General features: G+C 41.2%; 1 protein-coding gene across 1 annotated transcript in view; it reads left to right on the plus strand.

The window, feature by feature from the left end:
- The window catches only part of faf1 (Fas (TNFRSF6) associated factor 1), a 264,696-nt gene that overhangs the window by 37,565 nt on the left and 201,355 nt on the right, over positions 1–25,776 (plus strand). Inside the window, exons 5-7 of the mRNA XM_055641801.1 lie at positions 5,518–5,609; positions 9,165–9,268; positions 22,231–22,336. Of these exons, the coding sequence (XP_055497776.1) occupies positions 5,518–5,609; positions 9,165–9,268; positions 22,231–22,336 (302 nt within the window). The remainder of the gene's footprint in view (positions 1–5,517; positions 5,610–9,164; positions 9,269–22,230; positions 22,337–25,776) is intronic.

Genomic DNA, 25,776 nt, shown 5'->3' on the forward strand with positions numbered 1-25,776 from the left:
GGGACCTATCATTCAACTCTGAGCGGGGGCCCCCCCCTCTCTATCTCGCTCTTTGTCACTCTCCGTCTCCGCCCACCATCCATGTCCAGGCCGCCGGTTCTCCACTCTCCGCCCACTCCTTGTCCGCCGGCACGGCCGACCGCCTTGCACATGCGCACTGCCACGGCCTGCACATCCTCCGCCTCGCCGTGATCGTTGAAAACTAACGCAGATCACTCCCTGGAGCTGGAGTAACTCTTGCTTCTTGGTTTTCTGGTTCTCCAAAAATATTCCAAATGGAATTTAAACTGGAGGGGACCCTCCGCCACCAAACTCCAAACTCTGAAAAATAACAGCCTATTGCACTTTATCTGTTTATTTATTGTGTATATGATCTATGGTATGTAGACACACTGAACTTTTATGAAGAATTTCATTGACTTATCTGGGACACATGACAATAAAATTCTCTTGACTCTTGACTTGGACTTAAGCAAAAAAGGGTTCTTGGGGGGAAAAAAGAGCTACCTTAAATTTAGTTGTGTCTGGTTGGATAGCTATAGTAGGGTGAAGACTATTCCATGCTTTAATTGTCTGGGGAACTCCATGGAGCAGCCAGCATCTATGGATAGAAGAAATTGGGTGACGTTTCGGGTAGAGACCCTTCTTTCGACTCCCTCCGGTTTTAGTGTTTTTAGTTTAATTTAAAGATACAGCGTGGAAACAGGCCCTTCGCCCACTGAGTCGACGCCGACCATCGATCACCCGTACACTAGTTATATTCCGCACATTAGCGACGTAAGAAGATAAATATTGAATATTTATTGAAAATATGAACATTGGCTTCTCCAATTTCAGGTAGTCCTTGCTTTCTCCCTCCTTTCCCTCCCATTCCCAGCTCTCCCACAGCCTACTGTCTCCACCTCTTCTTTTTCCTGCTCCCCCGCCTCTGTCTGAGGAAGGGTTTCGACACGTAACGTCGCCTATTCTTTTGCTCCATAAATGTTGCCTCACCCGCTGCGTTTCTCCAGCATTTTTATCTACCTTCGATTTTTCCATCATCTGCAGTTCTTTCTTAAACATATTATGGTCTCTACCTCCTAATGGCTTCTTTACCTCGAGTTCCCTTATCAAATCCGGTTCATTACACAAGACTAAATCCAGAATTGCCTTCTCCCTGGTAGGCACCAGTACAAGCTGCTCTAAGAATCCATCACGGAGGCACTCCCTTTCTTGGGGTCCAGTACCAACCTGATTTCCCCAGTCTACCTGCATGATGAAATCTCCCATAACAACCGTAGCATTACTTTTGCGACATGCCAATTTTAACTCATGATTCAACTTGCACCCTATATTCAGACTACTGTTTGGGGGCCTCTAGATAACTCCCATTAGGGACTTTTTACCCTTATCATTCCTCAATTCTATCCATACTGACTCTACATCTCTTGATTCTATGTCACCCCTCGCACGGGACTGAATTTAATTCCTCACCAACAGAGCTACCGCACTCCCTCTGCCCACCTGTCTGTCTTTTCGTTAGGACATATACCCTTGAATATTCAGGGTATACGTCGTATCGAAATTATTGATAAGCGTTTTGAGCCAACTATGGTATGCAAAGAATTTAAATACAAGTGTTGTAATTAAACTCTAGCATTGTTTAAAAAAACAAAACTCCAGGTCTCATTACTGATGACTGTGCAGCCACTGTAGCAATGTTACAAAATTTTGAGATTTAAAAAATCAAGTCTGCAATTTATCCCATTAGATAAAACATAAAGCAGTTTAATTTGATACGTAATTCACTTTCACATATTCAGTATAAAAAAAGTTATGGCCATTTTCATACTCGGAAATTAGCATCTTGTTCCCTATTGCTTTTCTATTAACTTAACACAAAAGCTGTGATCGAAGACAAAAGCCCACAACTTTCTTAAAAATTAAGAGAACTGAATGAAATGTTCAGTTATTATAGATTGAAGCATTCTGAAACAAATATAAAACATGATGACCTGAAATTAAAGCATATAATTGGTTAATTAGTTACCTAATTTTAGCTAATTACAAAATTGACCATTGTGACGGAAATGGTAATAAACACCCAGACTACCTTGAAAATTCAAAAATGTGATGTTCTCAAGATCAGAACTTTAATATTGTACAACATGCTGTAAGTCCATAACAGATAGGTGAATAAATTACAATTTCTGGCAATAGACCGTCTTTATGGAGAAGATCAGTTGCTAGCTGGTACATTGGCATATCATAATCAGTAGCATCATCATACTCCTCAGATTGTAACCAATAAGCAACTCTGTACACCTTGTTTTTCCTCAACTTTTCAATTTTGGCATTGTAAACTACGTTTTTGCTCTTCAAACCACGCATGACATGCCTTTCTGCCCACTACTTTCCCATTAAGAATGTCCTGTACATTCCATTTCTTAAGAAAAGGATATTTTTATTAAATAGCGTAAGTATCAAACTAATCCCATTCACACAGGAATTCCCAATATAACATGATTTTTAAATCTCACTGTCATGAATTTATATGCCTGATTGAAGGCATTTAATGTTTAATTCCCATAAATTAATCCAGAAACATCCTCTCAAAATATTATCAAAATTATTGTTTTTTGCACAATACATGTGACTCAAACTGTTGTGAATATTTAGTTTAAAAATAATGGTCATGGAGAGAGAATAACACAAAATATAGACAATTTGGACTGTTTACCCTCCTACCATCCAGGAGGCGCTACAGGTCTCTCCGTTGCCGAACCAGCAGGTCGAGGAACAACTTCTTTCCGGTGGCTGTCACTCTACTCAACAACGTACCTCGGTGACTGCCAATCACCACCCCCCCCCCGGACACTTATTATTTTTTATTCAAATCGTTTGCTATTTCGCTCTTCAAGGGAGATGCTAAATGCATTTCGTTGTCTCTGTACTGTACACTGACAATGACAATTAAAATTGAATCTGAATTATGACATGATTGTCCAAAAAAAAGGGCATTTTAATCATCTTGCTTCTGGAACGCGATCAATAGGAACGTTGCATTTGCGGTGAATTTGAACTCCATATCGGCGAGAAAAACACTGCCGGTTCGTATGGGGCCCAAATAAAATTTTCGCCACGTGAAATTAGATTAAAACCATCCCAAGAAGCAAGATTATATGTAAGATAAACGACTTACCCTTTGTTTTGTCCCGTTCTTGCGATCCGTCACGTTGTAGGCGTTAAGGGTGTTCGAAGTCGCATTTTATTTAAATTCAGATATTAAATTGTCCAGCAAATTTTTTTTTGGACGATTATTCTTCAGCAGCTAGCAGCCTGAGAAAGTCCGTCTCAGATAGGCAGTACAAAACGGCATTTTAATCCCGCCCCCTCCCCCAAAGGCGCGAAAGTCGCGAACACGGTCAGTGGCAGAACTGTAGCGCCGCTGAAGGTAAGTATTGTAACATCACTAGCCACTGGGTGTGATTTTAAAGCCCATCGGATTCACCAGGGAAGAAGATTACTTTACCTGGTTTGACTTGTATGTGACTCCAAACCCGCCAATGTCGATGACTGATGACTGCCTTCTCAGTTTGGAGTGGCAATTAATGACTGGCAATAAGTTGCTATTGCTAATGGCAGCCACATCTGGTGAATGGATAAATAAATAATAAGACATTCCCATTTTCTCTTCTCCTCTCTTTGGCATTTCTGTTTTATGTTCAGCTGAAGGTAGGTGGGTCTTGAATTCACAATTTTCTGGTGGTTCTTTTGATGGGATAGCAATCTCTCAACACTGAATTGGGTGGTCAGATTCAATTGAAACTCTGTCCATGGATATTATCCATGTATTAAAAATGTTATTTATTTATTTATTTATTGGGATGTGTTAAGTAGATATTTTGGATCATATTAATTAGAAATGTTACAAAATGTTGCGATTTAAAAAATCAAGCCTGTAATTTATCCCATCAGATAAAGCATATAAAGAACTTTAATTTGACACCTAATTCACTTTCATATCTTCAGTTTTAAAAACGTTATGGTCATTTTCATACTCAGAAATTATCATCTTGTTCCCGATTGCTTTTTCATTAACATAAACAAAAGCTGTGATTGAGGACAGGCAATTGAAATAAAAGCCCTTAACTTTCTTAAAAATTAAGAGAACTGAATGAAATTTCAGTTATTATCGATTGAAGCATTCAGAAATAAATATGATGCATCTTACTTGGATGACCTGAAATTAAAGTATATAATTAGTTAATTACCTAATTAAGTAGCTGATTATAAAATTGACCGCTGTGACGGAAATAGTAAAATTAAAAAATGTGATATTCTCAAGATCAGAAGTTTAATATTATTGTAACGTTAATACAAATAGTAAATACCCAACAAAAAAATCATATTCATCAATGTCATCAAATCAATCGATTCATCTAAATTCAATTACCAGATCTAAATATCTATCCCATTCTTAAAGAAAGGCTAAAAATAAAATTTTAAATGGCCAAAGTATCCAAATAACAAACTGATCCCATTCGCACAAGAATTCACAATATAACATGATGTTTAAACCACACTTTGTCACGAATTTCTATGCCAAATCGAAGGAATTGAATGTTTAATTCCCATACATTTTACTCTGTTGGTTTATAACACTGCTGCAGGCAAGGGCCATTTTGCACAGATGTGGTAAAAATCCACAAACATCCACTCTCAAGATAGTCAAAATGATTATTTTTACACATTGTCATATGAACATCTAAATTATCTATATTTTGTGTTATTGTCTATCCATGATCAATATTTTCATACTAAATATCTGACTAAAAACATCCACAGTACATAGTTTTTAGTCAGATATTTAGTATGAAAATATTGATCATGGATAGACAATTACACAAAATATAGATATTTTAGTTCTTATGACATGATTGTGCAAAAAATAATGATTGATTATCTTGAGTGGATGTTTGTAGATTAAGATACAGAGAGATCAGATTGTCGCCACCGCCATGATTTTATGCTCAGTCAGACAGGACACAGCCGATATCGGGGCCTAAATAACATATTTCGCATCATCAGATTAAAATGAAATTACACAAGATAAGATGTTAAATAAACGCCAAACAGTACATACATTTTGATTTGTCTTGAACTTGCGATCTGTGATTTAAGGCGTTTTAATCTGATGATTTTCATCCAGTGATTCAATAGTTAAACAACATTTTTTTTAAATGCGAACGGGATCACAGAACGAAATTTCCTCATAAGCTTGTTTTATGAGGAAATCCCTACCTGACAACCAATAAAAACCCGCATTTTACTAACCCCCCCCCCCCACAGCCTCTCGAGTCGTACTCACAGGCAGCGAGCAGATCAAGAGCGCCACTGATGGCAAGAATTTGTAACAATGCTATATTAATAATATGTAGTAGAAAAATATTTATTAGTTTACTATTGGAAAGAGATTTGTTTTAATAATTGAAACATTTGATAAATCTAACAAATATGTTTGCTTTAATTTTACAGGTGCTATCAAGCAAATTTTAGAGAATGAACTACAAATTCCTGTGCCACAAATGCAGTTAAAAGGTTGGAAGTCAACAGATATAAACGACAGTGTGAGTTTTTACTGCTGCTTAACATAATGCAAGGTTGAATTTTATTTACAGATTGTCTAAAAGGGATTTAAAAAAAAAAAGATCTTTAAAGGTTGTAGAAACAGGATATCTTGATAGGAAATACCTACTTGCTTTACATGCTGTACAATTAGATACAATTATATTATCAGGATTTTCTGACCAAGGAATTAAATTATTTTATTTGAAGCCAGTTAGCATGTGGCATCTCTCTGGCAATAGAGGAAGCCCAGGACAGAAAGGTCAGATGGAAGGAGGAGTTAAAATGTTTATTAACCGACGATCCGGTAGGCCTTGGTGAACTGAGTGCAGTATTTGGTGAAAATTGTAGCGATGGTCTTGCCGATGTAAAGGAGGCTGTATCTGGGAACACCAGATGCAAGAGATGGGGTTAGAGGAGGTGCTTGCACCTGGAAGGACTGCTGGGGTCCCTGGATGGAGATGAGGAAGGAGGTATGATGGCAAGTGTACCATCTTCTGCAGTTGCAGGGGAATGTACCTGGGAAGAGGTGGTTTGGGTGGGAAAGGATGAACGAACCAAGGAGTTGCGAAGGAAGCAGTCTCTGGAAGGTGGAAAGGGGTGGGGATGGGAAGATGTGACTGGTTGTGGGACCACATTGGAGGTGATGGAAATGTCGGAGAGGGAGATTAAAATTTTCCTTCCAGAATTTTGTTCTCAATAACCTCCCTACCATTGATGTTAGACTCCCAGGCCTGTAATTACTTGGTTTATTGCTTCTTCCCTTCTTGAATGTGGATACCACATTAGCTGTTCTCCAGTCATCAAGTACCTCGCAAGTAGCAAGCAAAAAATTAAAAAAACATTGTCAGAGCTTCTTCAATCTCCTCCCCTGCTTCCCATAGCAGCTGATATGCATCACATCAGATCTTGGAGATTTAGCCCACTTTAAGCATGCCAAAACGTTTAATGTTGTCATGTTCAAAAATGTCACTGCCCCTTTCCTGAAATCTCCAACTGCAATGTCATTCTTAGTGAATTTGAATGGGACATCTTAATTTAAGATCTTGCCCGTGTCTTCTGGCATAACAACAGGTTGCCATTTTAGGGTACACACTCAGACTTTCTATACTCTTGAAGGGCTTCCCTTGTTTTCAGTTCTGAATACTTGCCATGTCATCCCTTTTTTTTATATACAACCCTTGAGACCCAACATTTTTTGTTGTATTATAGGAATATTGGGCTTCCAGTATATCACCTCTGAAAGACTCTCACTTGTCAGATGTGTACCCACCTACAGCTGCTCTCAATCTACTTTAACCAGGACTAATGATCATGAAATCATTCTTCCTCCAATTCATGAACTCAGTTTCTGGCCCATCTATATCCCGTTCCATGACACTTACAAAATCATAAAGACACAAGGTACTGCAGATGCTGGAATCTTGAGTAATGCACAGTGCTGGAGTAACTCCGTGAGTCAGGCAGTGTTACGGATGTGATGAAGGCAGCACAGGCAGCATCTCTGGAAGGAATGGACAAGCATCGTTTGGGGTTGGGTCCCTTCTTCAGACTGGCCTGCTGAGACAGAAGGGTCGCAACCTGAAATGACGTCTATCTATTCACTTCAGAGATGCTGCCTGACCCACTCAGTTACTTTGTGTTTTACTTAAAAAAAAATAAAAAATGATCATTCACCAAAATGCATTTTTCCATTGGCATTCCCTAATATTCCATCTAGTTCAGCCCCATCTGTCATGGCACTCTTCTTTAAAAAATTCTACCAAATCTTCACATTAAAGGAATCTTAGTTAATATTGATAATTTCATCATTTAATATAAATCCCTTGAACCAAAATGTATATGAATGTTTAGTTACAGTATTGTGAGGGGATATTGGGGACCTACTTTCATTTTTCAAGGACCCATTTGGGATTATAGGATATTTGCTATGGAAAGAATGTCATTAAACCAGAAAAGGTGCATAAAAAGATTTGCCATGATGATACCGGGTCTGGAGGGTTTGAGTTGCAATGCAAGTCTGTGTCTTTTTTTCCCCTGGAGCATTGAAGGCTAAGATGTGACCTTATAGGGATTTATAAATTACTCGACCAAGTGGGACCCGTTGGCCCCGTTCCCCCAACGCAATAATCCGCCACTTAACCGTTCCCCCAACGCAACTCGTTTCCACCACTCACCCATTCCCCCAACGTAACCCGTTCCCCAACGCAATATTCCACCACTCACCCATATCCCCGACTGGGGGCCTGGTCCCCCAACGCAACCCGTTCCCCAACATAAGATTCCACCACACCCCTGCCTCCCACAGCACTGGACTTTAAAAAAAAAAATCCAATTCCACTTCCCCTGCATCCCCCCAGCACTTCCAAAGACCACTTCCCCTGGCCCCTCCCACTCCTATTCTATGATGGCAAAATTGTTGCAAATGTTGGGTGGAGGACTGTGAGATCCCATTGTGACGTCACAGCTGCAACTGCCAGCGTTGAAGTGATTATCAAAGTGAATTTAGTAAACTTAAAAATGTGATAACGTGAAATATAGCGTCAATCTGAACGAAACTTGATACAAACAACCACAGGTCAATGGTGAGTAAGGTGGGTCAAAAAGATTGCGCTATTGCGTATTGTTTTGGCGTAGTTCCTTGAGATCGCATGCACTCAGACAGACAGACGTCCAAACAAGACGAGACGTGGCAATATAAAGATAGATAGATGAGGGGCATGGAAAAGGTGAATACTAAATCTATGCAGTATTGATTCAGGGTGCGCTGAACATGCACACAAAGATCTTTGTTAACATCAATGCTTCAAAGGGAAACAAAAATGCTGGAGAAACTCAGCGGGTGAGGCAGCATCTATGGAGCGAAGGAAATAGGCAACGTTTCGGGTCGAAACCCTTCTTCAGACTGAAGGTCAAAGGGTACTGCCATTTACTATATAATTTTCTAGTGCATTTGACCTTCCAAAGTCCAACAGCTTGCAATTAAACTCTGTCCTGTTTTGCTGCCCATGTTTTCAACTGATATATATCCTGTTGGATGTATCGTTTGACAACTATCGTTACTAACCACAGCTCCACCAATTTACGGTTGTTGCAAATTTAATAATCAGACTACCTACATTTGCATCTAGATCATTTATATATAATGATATCCCAAACAACTGAACTGATCCTTGTGGAATACCGTGGACAACCAGTCAGAAAAGCGGCTAATTTTAAATCCAACTTACCATCTCCTTTAATCTTCCAGACCTACGGACAGTGAGGGACATTGTCATATGCTTTACAAAAGGCCATGTAGATATCATCCACTGCCCAACCCTCATTCATAATCTTCATTGGTTTCCCTCAAAAGTTGTGAGACTGTCTATCCCACGCAAAGCTATGGTGACTTTCCTGAATAAATCCATCTGAAGGGTCTAATTTACTCGTATGTAATTATGCAATTTTAATGAAATGTAGATGAGAAATAGAATTTTTGTCAATTTATTTTGATGTTCTTGTCTGTTCTGAAAAACTTGAATTAAATTGAGCATTGTTTTTCTCCCCTTCTGTAGACTGTTCTAAGGTCTCTGCACTTGCCTAAGAATAATAGCCTTTATGTTCTCACACCTGACATGGCTCAACCAGGAGCAGATGGACCAGCAACAAGTCAGTCTAGGTAAGCTGTCATGAGAATTTTATTTAGGGTTTATCAGTCTTTTATACCTGTGATGCTGCTTGATCCAGTCAACTACATTTGCCATTGTGTATAGTAACCAAGTTCTAGTTTTTAATATGGGCATGATTTTTACTTCCAAATTTTCTTGTGATGCATCCATTAGTCCCTGATTTAATTGTGTACTATTTAGAAAAGAATGGCTTAAATTTTGAAATGTTTAGGGTGTATTTCTACAGATGTTGCCTACTTATCTGTTGCAGTATTGTTGAGGAGCCATGGAAAACCTGGAAAGGCATGATTATTACTATTTGTACTAATTTTTTTCAGGTTTTTTTCAGTCTTCAAGCAAATCTGTAATCGATGTGAAGGGACCCTTGCAGAAATTCATTCCCTTTGAATCTTAAGTGGCAGGGGGTTCTGCAGCTGTGGTGTAACATTATCTTGTCTAAAATTATTTTTAAATTTACAATGACCGCATTAGCCATTTGAACGAATCATCAGTTTTATTGTGTCTTTTATGAACTTTGATTAATTTGATATCTACTAAAAGGAAAAATTGGGATACTTGGACTGCATGGCAAAGCATTTTTGAAAAAAGCATGTGTTTATTATTGCAGATGCACAGCATCCTGAAAAGATAGGTTAGATTTTGTTGCCTATCAACAATTACATTTTGATTTTTGTTTTTGTTCTGGAGATGGTTCAGGTGTGTCTCAGGAAGTGCAAGTTGAGCCGTGAATGTACTATATGTATTATTGAGTTCTCGAAGTAATCTGGCTTCACATTATCACTTTGAGTATTTACAATTAAACAACAAATTTTATGACATTTTTGATTCAAATTGTAAAACTGATACAATAGCACCATTGCTGTCTAAATGATGTGGTCACATTATGAATTGATTAATTATAAATTGACATGGCTTTGACAATGGCGGTGAAAATTAAGGCTAAACTGACAAGAAAAAAAGGTTTAAGAAAGAACTGCTGATGCTGGAAAAATCGAAGGTGGACAAAAAATGCTGGAGAAACTCAGCGGGTGAGGCAGCATCTATGGAGAGAAGGAATTGGCAATGTTTCAGGTCGAGACCCTTCTTCAGGTATTGCACGAGAAGTATTGCATGGGAGACGGGATTTTACGATGGGTCACTTTTTTCTCAAATGAGTTATTCTTGCCTATAAAGGCAAATAATTGGATGCACTCAAGCAAAATTGTTTTGAGGGCATGAGGAAGTTCAGAGAATTGAACAGAAAAATCTAAGAGTATGTTGAGAAGCATTTGTCATTGAGTAGTTAAGATCTTGATTGCTTTAAGAACAAATTTGATATTTTCAGGTGTTAACATTTTGTTTTTCTGGGATCTTTATTTTATATGCTATCCCTCTGATTAGATGACCTCTCATTTGAGATTTATACAGTGACAGACCTACTGCCTGCTTATCCATCTTCCAGTGCTGTATAAACCATAGTTTTCTGCAGTATAATGTTGGAAAAACTGAAATTAATTTCTTCATTTCCTGGCATATACTCGATTATCCTAGCAGCTGATACCATCTCATGCTCAATGAACATTTCAGACCGGTGGAATCATGGCAGCGTATTTGATTCCAAACTGAACGTACAGTACAACATTCTTGCCTGCAGAGAGGTTAACATAAGTGAAGAAACTGCACTGAAATCAAATGTGAGGATTGCCATTGTTTTTATTTTAATTTAATTCACCCCTCTAGCAGGAGCTAAAAAATGATCAAAATCTTTGAAATGTTACAGTATTGTACCACTGATTTGGAAAGCAATGACACATTTCACTCCATGGGATGAAAGATGTAGGTTGAAGATGGAATGATAGCTAGCGAGGATGAAGGATGTTTCTATTTTCTAAAAGGGGTTTTTGGATGTTTTGGAAGGAAGACATCTGTATTTAATGCCAGCAGTTATTTAGCTGCTGTTCAGCTGGCTATTTCATCTACATTTCATGATTGAGAACTTAGAAGAAACGTTAGTTTATCTTTCCCTGAAGCTTTTCTAAAAAAATAATTATCGAGTTAAGAATTTATACAGTATTTTATGTGATACAGCATGATGGAAGGACCAAAATTAAAACCAAAGCCTAAACTTACCACCAGGTGGTGTGCATGATCAAAATCATATGATAAGAACTTAACATAGAATATAGAACAGTACAATGCGGGAACTGGCCCTTCGACCTATAATGTCTATGCCAAACATAATGCCAAATTCAACTAAACCCTTCTACTTGCATATTTCCATATTGCTCCATTCTCTACATATTCATCTGCCTTTCAAAAAGCCTCTTTGATGCTACTGCTTCCTCGACCATCCTGGCAGGCACCTTACTGGCCTACCACTCTCTGTGTGAGGGGAAAAAACTTGTCCTGCACATTTTATTTAAAAAGTTCTTTGCTCAACTTAAAGCTATGTTGTCTGGTATTTGATATTTCCACCTTGGGAGGGGGGGGGGGGGGGGTGGGGGTGGGTGGGAGGGGGGGGGGGGGGGGAGGAGGGGGGGGGTGAAGGGGTGGGGGGGGGGGGGGGGGGGGGACAGGGGGAGGGGGGGAGAGGGGGGGAGGGAGGATTATCATAGTCTCCTCCATCAATGCCTCAGAATTTTATAAAATTCCATCAGGTCTCTCCTCAGAGATTTTTTGAAAAGAGGATCGATGAAGGCAGAGCAGTGGACATTGTCTATATGGATTTTAGCAAGGCCTTTGTCAAGGTCCCACATGGTTGGTTAGCCTGGATAGATAGTTCACATGTAAGCCAAGGTGAGCTACCCAAATGGATTCAAAATTAGCGTGGAGGATAGTTGTGGAGGGTTGTTTTTCTTAATGGAGGCATGTGACCATGGAGCCCCCAAGGGGTTGAAACTGGGTCCACTGGTCTTTGTCATCCAAATCGTTGATGTAGATAACAATGTATTAAATATTGTTATTAAATTTGCAGAAGGCACCAAAATTGGTGGGATACTGGACATTGAGGAAGAATATCTAAGTTTACAACAGGATCGAGATCAGTGGGATGGTCGGCCAAGGATTGGCAAATGGAATTTATCTTTGGTATATCAAACCAGGGTAGGACTTGCACAGTAAATGGCAGAGCTCTGAAGAGTGTTGCAGATTATAAAGATCTAAGTATAGGTGGCTATTTCCCTGAAAGTGGCAGGTCAGGTGAACAGTTGAAAAGAAAACATTTATCATGCTTGCCTTCATTGGGTATTGAGTACAACAGTTGGCATATTGTGATACAGCTGTGCAAGCGTTGGTGTGACCACACTTGCCATTCTGTGTGGGGTTCTGGTTGCCCAGCTACAGGAAGGATGTTGGAAATGGTGCAGAAGAGATTCGCTAGGATTTTACTGGAGCATTAGTTGCCTGGGTTTGAATCATAGGGAAAGGCTGGATTAATGGTACCAGGTAAAATATTGAGCGCAATTAAAAGGGTGTACTTGAGACGTTTTCTTCTACTCTTAATCTGTTACTCTTGGCATCCAGGAGTAAATACATGCCCGTGCTGATGGAGTCCATCACCTGAGCATTTTTGCATATGGGTGTTTCCGTAAATAAGGGTACCAACCTGTTATAACATTTGACCAAAATTTAATACTTTCAAAATTTGAAAAAAAAAACAATTTTTTTTATTTATAAGACATATGGGACATTTACTGATTTCGGCTCCTTTACGGCACCTAATCCACCACGAGGCCCGTAGTTCACGCCAGGGTCATTATAATTGCGTTATGGCTGCGGGCGGCGCTGACCGTCATCGTGGAGTCCTGGGGCGCCTTGCAGAGGGTCTACAGCAGCAGTCTCCACCCGGCGCGGCCTGCGGACTTTGGAAGCCGCCGACTCCGGTAGGAGGGGGCCGACTCTGGTGTCCACGCCGCTGAGGACGTCCCGTAGCCCCGACGTCGGACTTACAACACCCCGGCGAACGGTCCTGAACATCGGGCCGCCCGTAGCGGCAACTGTGGAGGGCACGGGGAGGCCCTGATCACGGGGAACAGTGGAGGAAGAGACTGACTTTGGTGCCTTCCCACACAGTGGGAAACTTTGATTCTGCTGTGTGGGAATGTTTTATGTCAAACCCTATAGTGTGTTGTGTCCCTTTTTTTTTATTGTATGGCTGTATGGGAATTTCATTTCACTGTGCCATCTGGACACTGCCAAATAGACACTGCTACTCGTGCCCTGTTGCAAACCAGAAAACCATCTTATCGGGTGATAAATGATAAAAATCATAAGCATAATCAGAATTTGGCTTGTATAGAGATTTAATTACAAAATTAATGTAACCTTTCTGGTATAAATTAGCCTAAGGATTTGATGAAATTCTGCTTGAAAAATGTCACAAAAAAAGGGCAAGAAAACACAGGGACATATCTGATATTTTTCTTTGTAAAACCAGATTTATTTATTTTTGCTTCATCTCGTTATTTTGGCTAAACACCATGATCTATACTACTTAAAATACTGGATATGAAACAATGTGAATATTATTTTCAGCCAGCTCCTCGTAATCCACGCCGTGGTCTACGGCGGAGATGGAGGGTAGGGTGGAGCGGGACAACTCAGCGACAGTGTTGTGTTTGCTTGCGACGTGCTGCATGTCTGCGGTGAACTCGGTGATATAAGCGAGGTGTCGCTGCTGGCGAGCGGACCACGGGTCGGAGACCTTACCCAAGGCAAAAGTGAGGGGTTAGTGGTCAGTGAAGGCAGTGAAAATGCGACCCTCGAGAAAGTAGCGGAAGTGCCTGATGACAAGGTACAACGCCAGGAGCTCCCTGTAGAAGGCGCTCTAGTTGCACTCAGGGGCTTGAAGCTGGCTGAAAAAGGCGGCTACCAGCAGCCGTCGACGTGCTGCTCGAGGATGCCGCCCACAGCCATGTCAGAGGCATCCATTGAGGCCGAAGCTCGCGGGCGGACCAACATGGTTGCGTTGCCAAGGCCGCCTTGGCACTCTCGAATGCCGCATCCTCCTCGGTGGACTACTCGATCTCCCGCGGCTTGCCCGCGAGGCACTGGAAAAGGGGGGCGCATGATGCTGGCAGCTGTCGGCACGAAACAATGGTAAAAGTTCACCATGCCGACAAATTCCTGCAACCCCTTTACCGTGCCGGGGAAACTGCTGAATGGCCTCCACCTTCAAGGATAAAGGGGCGGCCTCTTGAGGTGTCACGCTGAGATGGAGCGGATGCCGAACTGGCATTTGGCAGGGTTGATTATGAGGCTGTGGTCGAGGAGACGCTGAAGGAGAGTCCGCAGGTGCTCGATGTGCTTGTTCTGGGTGCGGCTTGCGACCAGGATGTCATCGAGATAGATAAAGACGAACGACAGACCCATCCCGACCCTGTCCATAAGTCTTTGGAACGCCTGCGCGGCGTTCTTCAATCCAAAGGGCATACGCAGCCATTCGAACAACACGAACGGGGTGATAGTCGCGGTCTTGGGGACGTCGTCCGGGTGGACTGGGATCTGGTTATAGCCATGGACAAGGTCGACTTTTGAGAAGAACCCTCGAGGTGGGCAGAAAAGTCCTGGATGTGGGGCACCGGGTAGCGGTCCGCAGTTGTCATGGCCTTCAGTCGCCTATAGTCCCCACATGGTCTCCACCCCCCAGATGCATTGGGGACCATGTGTAGTGGGGATGTCCACGGGCTGTCCGAGTGCCTGACAATCCCCATGTCCTTCATGAGCTGAAACTCCTCCCGGGCGATGCGCAGCTTGTCCGTTGGAAAATGGCGCGCCCGGGCGTGTACCGGAGGGCCCAAGGTGGGGATGTGATGGACGACCCCGTGCTTGGGGGTCGCAGCGCTGAAACGGGGAGTGAGGACCTCGGGGAAATCAGTGAGGAGGGAGGCATAGGGGCCATCAACCTATGCGACGGTGCTGAGCTGTGGGCTAGGTGGAGGCGGAAACCGAGGGGCCGAGGGCCGATGCTGGAACCATGCACCCACCTCACACATCGACTAGGAGGGAGAAAGCCCGTAGGAAATCGGCACCCAGGAGCGGTTGTGCGACGTCGGCCACGATGAAAGTCCACTCATATGGGCGGGAGTCAAAAGAGAGCGAGAGGGTCCGCGTGCCGTAAGTGCGAATGGTACTTCTATTAACGGCCGTGAGCACAGGGTCCCGCTTACCAACATGGGTGTGGCGTCCGGTCCGCGGGAGAATACTAACGATAGCCCTGGAGTCAACGAGGAAACGCCTGCCGGAATGACGATCACGGACGTAGAGGCAGTTGTTTGGGCCGATCGCGATCGCCTCTACAGACGATCGGCCGAAGTGTTTCCCTGAAACAAGCAGGGTTGACGGCACCGTCGAGCCTCGGCACCTCAGCGAGATGGTAGAAGCACCATTTGTGCTTACCCCGGTCACCGGCACGTGGCTGCAGCTCTGCGATGGAAGCTGTGGGCGGTTCGTCCCCACGATCCTGCCGAGGCGACTGGCACGGAGACCTGGTTGATGGAGCCGCCATCTTGCTGCTTCGCGAGCCAGAGTTCGTCGGCTCTCTCGGCGAGCTGCATGGGGTCAGTGAAATCGGCACCGGCAAGTATGAGGCGGATGTCGTCAAACATCTGCTCTAAGAACGCCTGTTCGAAGAGCAGACACGGGCGGTGGCCATCCATCAGGCCAGCATTTCGGCCATCAGCGTGGACGGCTTGCGATCGCCCAACCCGTCCATGTGTAAGTGGCGGGCGGCGCGATCTCTGCAGCTGAGCCCGAACGTGCGGAGGAGGAGGGCCTTGAGGCCTTCGTATTCTGGAGGAATGACTGCAGCCGCGAAACCATCTCGTGTGTGAGAGCGCCGACGACGTGAAAGTACTCTGTGCTGTCTACCATGATGTTGCGGTGATGAAACTGCGCTTCTATGTGGGCAGACCAAACCTGCGGCTGTTCGGCCCAGAACATGGGCAGCTTGAGGCCAGCAGCATTCTGCTGAGCATCGGGAACAGCGACGGCTTGCATTCTTGACATCCAATTTCCGAGTTGACGCATCGGGGTCACCAGTTTCTGTAGTCGAGACAGTGAGTGAATTTAAATTGTTTTATTTTACAACGGTAAAACAACAAATAAACTCAGGTTGGTAAGACAGCCAAAAACGATGCTACTTCCACAAGTGTGGCGCTAGACTGATACAACTTGGTAAAAAGCGCGCAAATATCGCCCCCCGCGCCCACGTGACTGGTGCAGCCAATCTGAAGGTTTGACTACCCAAAGTCACCACCAGGTGTCGCTACAAAGGTATGCCCAGTTCTGATGCAGAATATTGACTTGATTCTTAACCAATTTGTTATTACTTGCACAGTATTCCTCTTCCTCTTCTGCCTGGTAATCTCTTCCTGTGACAAAGCACGGGTGAGTGTGTTAGGCATGTGAGCAACGTGGCCTGGCAAAGGAGCTGGTTGGGTGTAATTAAGGCCTCAATGCTGAGGATGTTGCCTTGGGAGAAGAAACTGACTTTGATTCCTTTATCCTTTGCAGAGATAGTATTTGCAGAGATAGAAATTTATTTTTAGTGCCTTGATATGCATGGGTAATCAAGCTTTCACTAGCATGTGAAACTAAAGGAGCAACTGCTCACTTGTAGACTGGGTTTTGTGGTGCCAGGTCCATGGCTTGGAGATAAAAAGGAAATTTATAGATACAAAATTTAGACCAGATCGTCCTGGAATAGGAATGCTTCCCATGATACCCCATTACCTGGAACTTTAATGGATGTGGAGGGCCATTGCACCCAAGAGAAATTATGCATGGAGGTACAGTTTCTATGGTGAATGCCCCTGTATCTATGCTTTATGACTCGAAACCTCTTGTGTCTTTGCTGCAGTTACAAAAATCCTCTAATCCAGTCAATATCCTGGTGAATCTCCTCTGCACTGTCTCTGATGACCAGATCTATACACAATCCACTGTGGCTACATTAGTATTTTGTAAAATAGCAATAAAACATTCCAAGTTCTATATTCCATGCCCAACCTATGAAGGCTGGCATTCCATATCCCGTCATCATCCTATCTATCTGTGTTGCCACTTTCACAGAATTGTGGATTTGAACTCCAAGGTCCCTTTGTTCATCAGCATTCCTTAGCACCCTATAGTTTAATTTATAAGTCCTATGCCTATCTGACAGCCCAAAATGCATCACTCAGACTTCAGGATTAAATTTTATCTGCCATCACTCTGTCCAACATTCCATCTGATCTATACCCTACTGTAATCTTATAAACAACCTTGCTCTGGATCCACACCAATTTTTGTGTCATCTGCAAACTTGCTAATCATACATCCTACGTCGTATCCAAATCCTAATATATATGATTAACAACAAGGATCCCAGTGCCAATCCCTGTGGTACACCACTGGTTAGAGACTTCCAATTAGAAAAGCATCCTTCCATCACATTCTATGTCCTAGCATGAACCAATCTTTCCTCTTATTAATTCCTCCATTATTGAAACCCAGCAAGTAAATTTTATAAATACCAATGCAATCCATGAATCATTAAGTGCCCAGTGATTTGAGTACTTAAATCATTGTGTACCCAATGATACAAAATGGTTTCATTCATAGTCAGATTAAAAAAAAAAGTCTAAGTAGCATTTGCAAACTGTTCATTAGGCAGGAGGTTGGATGGCAGAGGGAATGGTGCAGTGGAGTTGCAAAGGTGCTTGGGAGCTAAAATTTGAATTAAATTGCAACATTGAAAAAAATACTTGCTAAATTGGAGAGAGAAGCAAGATTTACAAGGAAAGCGTTGAGGGAAGGAGAGGAATCCATTTGGAGATGGGGTAAATTAGATAAATTGGTTATTTGCCGTTCAGTGCATTATAAATTACTTTACTCTGGTATGCGGTAGAAAGTGACACCATATTACAGCGAATGACAATTACTGGCAACATTTTCCATTGTCTTTGATTCCTTAAATGTTATAGTTAAAGCCCGTCCCACTTTCATGACCTAATTCGCGACCACTGATGACCTTAAACGACCTAAAAAAAATCAAGGTCGCGGTAACCTAGACCTCCTACGACCTTCCACGACTATGTGTACGGCCTTCTACGACCTTCCATGATTATGTTTACGACCTTCCATGATTATGTTTACGACCTCCTACGACTATGTTGAAGACCTCCCACGACTATGAAGAAGACCTCCTTCGACTATGTTGAAGACTGGCTTCGACCATGTACGTTTTACTGCTGTTTGCAGTAGCCCTTTTGCTTCAGCAGCCTTTTAAGAAAGACAGAAGGGGGAGAACAAGGGTGAAGAGGAAGCACAAGAAGAGGTCTCAGTGGGTGAATGGAGATGATGTGATGGACTGTCCTAGTACACCAGATGACTGGAAGAGAGTGGCACTGGGCTTTGACAAAAGATGGAACTTTAAGCACACATGTGGGGCAGTGGATGGCAGGCATGCCATTCTTGTCCCTGTCCCTGAACCCGTCTTTGTCCTTTTCGTACAGGATTGCATTCTGCTGGAACCATTCCTCAAGGTCCCCCTCCTGCTGCCTGGTGAACATTCCTCCAGCCCTCCCTCACCACCAATGGGGCATCTGCCTCTGATGCTGTGTCAGACACAGGAGAAAGGGCTGCTTTGCTGCCTTCAAATGAAGTAGTGAAGGATGGGGCGGTGGTGGGGACATATATTACCACCCTGGTCTCCTCCTCCAGGGGTCACTCATGCAGGGCTACCTCCTCCTGCACTATCACCTCCTGCCCACTCCTCCTCTTGGGTGGGCAACACCCGCATGGCAGGGTTTTTTTTTTTTTTGGGTTGTGCCCTCCCCCTGCGCTGCTGCCTTTTTGGTGCCATCTCTGAAACACAAGTCTTCTCTCCAAAAAACTCTCCAGCTATGAATGAACATGCCCTGGAGTGACAGAGGTGACGTTCTGCTGTTTAAATAATCATTTTTTTCTACTGACCTTTATTTCACCCCGGAGCTATTACCTTCGACTGCCTCCGACTACCTATGACTAGCATCACGACCTACCTTCGACCAAACTACGAGTAAAAAGTATTGATTTTTTTTCCATGCCAACCTTTTTTTTACTCGTGGACATTTTTTATCAGGCTAGAAAAAAATGCCGCGACCTACTTGATGCCAAGAGTACCTACGACTAGCATCACAATCTACTACAACCTTCTACGACCATGCTGCGAGTATGAGTCAAGGGCAAACTCGGCAGAGGTCGTGAAAGTGGGACAGGGGCTTAAGTAAGGAGGTGTTCATTAAGGCGTTTCATCTCATCCCTCATTGCATATGGTGTAATTACATACAACGGTAAAGGGCAAAGAAGTTTGGATGATTTTAGATTAGAGTGTAATGCATTTCCATAGGTAGGTGCATTTCAGAATTGGGGGGGGAGGGGTTAGGGGGGGAAAGAGTTGACCAATTTAATGAAAACTTGATGTGAGAGAATATATAAGATGTAACAGACTTTCAGATACCTTGGCATTCATTAACATTTGTAACACCGTTAATTATGTAAGATATTTTGTATGTTGGATCATTATCTTATTAATTTGATCAGCCCTGGCAGAATACCAAAACGCAGAGCTAAGCTAAGCTTTTGAATTTGATTAATACAGAACTGTAATTTGTATATTGGAAATTCATATGATGGCATATGAAAATCTCCAATTTTTAAATACAAAGTAAACACTAAAGCCTCAGCAAAAGCATATTTGCTGCATTTTCAAGCTGTCACATGCTGCCTGTCCTTTGAACATCAATCTGCCAAATATAGCTGTACAAGCCACATCAAACATTACTTGTTCACAGTGATTTAATATTTTTTATTTTATGTAAATATGCAGTAATTACAGTAAACTTGGTTTTTGTTAGCTTAAGCTAGTATTGTACTCATAGTAAAAGAATGTCTTTACTGTGTGCCATAACTTATTAATTGTGAGGACCATCAAAGACGTATCAAATTTGCTTTTCTCAGAAAACACCTGCTTCATGTGTACTTTGTGTGACTAAAATCAAAGTGAATCTGAATAGTATTTTAATGAATGCATATTAAAATTATTTGCTCTCAGGATTGTCTGTATCAAAATTCTGTGAGGTATGTGCATAGGACAGGTTGTAGAGGAAAGAGGAAGAAGACAAAATCAAGTGCAACACTAACATGAAATGGCTTTAAAGTGCATAAATATTTTCAATGTGATATTGACATTCTTTAAGTACTTTCAGTTTACAATTTAAGGTTTAATTTTATCTTTTCATTATTTTATTTCAAATATATTCAATGGGTAGAATTAATGTTGAATAAGAAATGCTAAGTGATGCCTATTTTCAATGGCAATTTTACTCTTATTATAATCCAGGGTTTGTGCTGCAATTGTTCAGTGTCATTGTTCTGCAATCTGCTCCCAGATCTCCAGCATTGGAAGCATGTGTTGAGATTAGGCTGGTCTACCATGCACACTTTTTCTTTGTCTCCCAGTTCAGCAATGCCTAATAATGAAAATTAAATGGATGTTTGTAGCAATCACTTCCTATTGTAATTAAGCATGACCCTTCCTCTAAACGATTTGGAACTATTTGCTATTTTCCTTTCCATCTATTTTGATGTCCATATCCGTGTTACAAATTCATTAAATCGATAATCATACCTAATTTGTTATTTCGATACATGTTAAGGACATGTGACATTCTCGCTAGTGCATTACTTTGGAAGGATATATGGAAACTGATCTGGGAGGACAGGTTTATTTATTTTTTTAAAAGCACACCGACCACAACTTGATGCAGGGTTGGAGTTCTCTGGATATTCTATGCAACTTTTGCCCCTCATAGTTCACTACCAACACAGATGATTCATTGATTATTTTTATCTTACGGTTTAGTATCTTTGTGTGCAATTTGACTGATGCATTTACTTTTATAATGTGAATGATTGTATTTCAAAAACAATCCATTTGTCAACATTGTAAACGTCTATGATTTCATTCTTTCCTAACTCGTGCGAGTAAGATTAATTCTGAAACTTTGAACTAGTTTATTTTTCCACTCTAAGGAATATTTTATGGCGCTGTAAAATTTTAAGAGCAGTTTATCTTTCATTATTTTGGTATAAATTACATCAATTTGAATTGAAATTGTAGGCTAATTTTTAAATTGCAGAAAGCTGTGATGAGAGTTGGAGCATCAAATTGCATAAAAGGATACTAAAAGAAGAATAACACAAATCGATGCATTTTCTTTTATGGTAGTGGACAGCAAGGGAGGAAGTACAAAAGCAAATAGGTTCATGTCTCCTCCATTTCAGTTAATTTGTGCCACTCAAAGGTTTCTCTCCTGGTGCTTTGGGAATGCTAAATCCACAGCGAGAGCAGGGTCCTGGGGGCACCACTCCATCTTACTTAACATTAAGTTGTCTTTGATATACAAATGAAATGCACAAAAAATAAATGTGTGTGTACTTGTGACAACAATTCAAAGTGAAGTGCCCAGTACTTGTAAAATGCTGACACACATGATTTCATTTAATTATATACCTTTTCATTCTTTCTCTTGCTTTTATAGTTTATGTGAAATCAGCAACAATATTTTTGAAATATTTTATGGCAGATTATAATTGGCATTGAACTTAATAGAAATGTAAATAAACAAGTGCAGGAATTATGAGAAAACAATTTGATAAGTAAAATAATTAATGAGAAATAATGATGTTTTAGTCCATTACAAGTAAAACTACAATTTTAAAACTAATAATTTAAGTCTCATCCCATATGTGATGAGTCTTAAATATAAAGTGGTAACATCCTGTCTGGTCACTCGCAGCATCCTCCTGCTACAGGTACAGACTATAAACGAATCTGTTAAGACTTGCCCACTGGTAGTCAATATACTCTTGGGATTTCACTTAGTCAGGCCGAGAGCAAGTTTGAACATGCTCTTCCCTGATTCTGTTGTTTTTGTCTCTACTCTTTCAGTGCCCTGCAGGAATCATTAAATGAAAACTTCATGCTGATCATTACGCATCGAGAAGCCCAGCGGGATTATAGCCTAAACTTTCCGGGCACCAGAACTGTGCAAGAGGTGAGCTATAGTGGAGTCAGGAGGCAAAGGCAGCTCATTATCACCAACATGGGTTTTGCTAAAGAGGTTCTAAACTTTTGTCAATTACTGCATGAACTCTGATTTTCTTTTTTGCTCCTCTTAAAATTGGGATATGGGCTTTTAAGTGGCCATGTTATTTTACTAGTAAAATTAATTAAGTGATTACAATGGTATGTGTTTGAGTCCCAGTTGGACAGATCATTCACAATTGGTAACAACATAAATATAAATGTTTTAAATTTGCATAAGACTGACATTCCAGAAGTAAATTGGCTTGAGTAGATTTACATTTTAGCAATAAATATGCTGTTGTGTGTAATGTGAAGTGAGTTCTAAATGTGGGACAGTAATGTTGTTTAATCCTGTAATTTTTGATTAGTAACAATCATCTTCCCTTCCATAACTATCACAGGAGTACTATTACATTTTTTAAAAGTAGGTTTGTGACCGCCAAAATCTTGCCAATAATTCTCAGTATTGCTGTTAATTTTTTTTTTTGAGTTAGCACAAATATATGCAGAGTTTAAGATATTCTTAATTGATGCTGTTGGCAATGGTGAAGGTATAGAATTTTCCATTCCACGTATAAAAACTAAAAGAAAAATTGCACTTGTTGCAAAAAAGGCAACATTCTGTCATTACTGTTCAGTAATGAATGATTACTCCAATGGAAATTAATAATGTCATTGTTTTAATGATAATCAACGGCTTGATTGTTTTATGCTACCTTATGAACCTGTTCACCAAATTTAATTAAAATGTATTGCTGCTTTTGTTAAAGGAAAATCTTTCCAAACAATTTCACAGGCCATAATAGATCTTTTCTCTTCCTCCTTAAGTCCCTTTCTCCTCTAAGTTGTAGAAATTTATGAAACAGGAGGCTGTTTAGCTCATTGTGTTTCCAATGGCAGAGAGAGAGAGAGAGAGAGAGAGAGCGAGTACTCTTCAGACTAATCTCACTTTTCGGCATTTAGTCCATAGCCGTGAAAGTTTATTCAGGTACTTTTTAAATAGATTTCTACCTCCACCAAGCTTTTGAGCAGTGTGTTCTAGACCTTGACTATTCTTTGGACAGAAGTAAAATGTACTTTACTCCTATTGTGATATTGACACCCCCCCCCCAATTTCCAATGCATCTGCTTAGGGGAATAAAGTGGTCCTTTTTGACTTGTCTAATCTTTATATAACATTCTTTACTCCAACTAAATCTGTCCTTGGGTTCTTCTGTTCTGTAGAAAACATCCCAGCCCATCCATTCTTTTCTCAAAACTAGACTTCACAAGTCTTAAGAAACATCTTCCTGCTGCCCTGTACTCTTACTGGTGCTGTCCCATCCTTCCTGATCAGAGTTAAACATTGTTGTCTCACTGTGGGCTGTCTGTTATTTGACACAAAATAAGACAAAGTGCCAGAGTAACTCAGCAGGTCAGGCAACTGTGCATGAGGAAACATGTGGCTGTAGTAGCAAGTTGGGGTCATAACATGGTTGAAGAGCAGGAGAGCAGCAAGAGTCACAGAGTGAAAGGTCTCGCAGAATTCCTGTCAGATAGAGGAGAACTTCTTCAAAGTATCCATACCTTGAGGAGATTTTGCCTTGCAGCAATAAAAAGGAGAAACAAGGACCTACACATGCTGGTTTACCCATTGAGTCACTCCAACACTTTTTTTGTTAACAAGCATCTGCAGTTCTTTGAATATCCTGTTATTTGATGCAGGTTGAGTATGACCTTTGAAATTCCAAGCCTTTGCATATAAAGGAAATAAGCCGAAAATAGACAAATCTGGAGTAACGGTGGGTCAGACAGCATCTCTGGTGAAAAGGAATAAGTGATGTTTTGGGTCGAGACCCTTCTTCAGACTGAAGCTATTCCAGCTTTTGGTGTCTATCTTTGATGTAAACCAGCATCTGCGGTTCCTTTCTACACAAGGAAATAAGCCTATATCCTTTGTCAACTACCTTATTCACATTATCCGTTGGCTTCAGGGATAAATAGACAAGCATTCCTCAGGTCACTCTCCCCCTGAACTTTTCGGTATCCTACCAGTTATTGTATATTCCCCTGCCTCAATTGGCCTTGCACTTATGGATTGATATCCAGTCAATGCGTTTCTGTCCAGTGGATTGATATTTTCCTGCAGTCTATAGCTCATTTTGTTTTTATCATCTGCTAACCTTCTGATCGTGTCGTTCAAATTTGATTAGATACAGTAAACCATCGCAATAACAAACTTCTATATAGCTGATTTAGGTTATAGTGGACCAAGGCTTCCATTGCATTGCCATCCCACTTCTGGTCGTTACCTTATGAGCTGGCTCCATGTGACATACATCCGATTCCTGGACCGGAGAGAGTGAGCAGCATGAAGGTAGCGTGAATACTGGACCCGTCCTTGGCGCACTGCGTGTGGTGCCGGGGGCTCTGTAGCTCCCTTGTCTGTGAATTACTGCTTGTTTAATCCCACCCCCCTCCTCCACCAACCTACACTTGAGGCATTGGTTTAATCTTTATCGATTATAGCAGACAATGGTAATAATGGACTCCATCTTTCCTCCCACGTGCTCTGTTATTGCAAGAGTTTACTGTAATTGAAAAGCCAAAGACTTATTGCCAAGCCCTGAAGAAAGTCACTAAACACAGATTATTTATCATTGTTTCTTGCCACTTGACACCTTGCCTTGGGTTCTTTTCCTAATATTAATTGAAGATTAGAAAGACTGCAAGTGCTATAAATCAGAAATGAAAAAAAGAACATGGTAGAAATTTGGTAGAATCAGTAGAAAGAGAAGTGGCTAGATTAGGGATTTTTTTGTTTTTGTTTGTTTTCTGATCAGCTACTTGTCAGAGTTCACTTTGATTAAATTCTTTGTTACCTCAACACAAAAGTTAGAAACTTTCCACCCTTAAAACTATTTTGCATTAATCATGGTTTTGGTAAATAATTTCTATTGCCTCTCAGAACTTTGCCAGTAATGTCTCGCGTCTGCATTTTCTCAACCATTGTCACTGTGCCTCTCTGGTGATCATTGCCAAATATTAATTTGGCATGAGACCTACCTTCCACCTCCATCTATTGGTGACTTTTTCAGCCTCCAATAGGCCTTCGTCTTTCATTTCTTGGCCTTTGCACATTTATAAAAGGCGTGGGTTATCCCCTTGAGTTTAATTGATAAAGCTGTAGTTGGAAATCTTGACCACTAAGCCATGACCTGTAACACCTAGGATAACATGCTTATCTCTGCCCTCGGCTTGTTTCTTAATTTTTATTGGTGGTACTTGCAGTTTGACATTGCCAAATTTCATTCTTAACCCAGCTTTTTTCGTTGGCTTCCAAATTTACTCTGCCTTCCAAATCCAATGTTGGTACACTTCCTTTTCTGTAATTAATCTCAGATTCTCAACCTTGTGGCAAAATAGGTT

The sequence above is a fragment of the Leucoraja erinacea genome, chromosome 10 (genome assembly GCF_028641065.1).
Source record: "Leucoraja erinacea ecotype New England chromosome 10, Leri_hhj_1, whole genome shotgun sequence".
Classification (NCBI taxonomy): Eukaryota; Metazoa; Chordata; class Chondrichthyes; order Rajiformes; family Rajidae; genus Leucoraja; species Leucoraja erinaceus.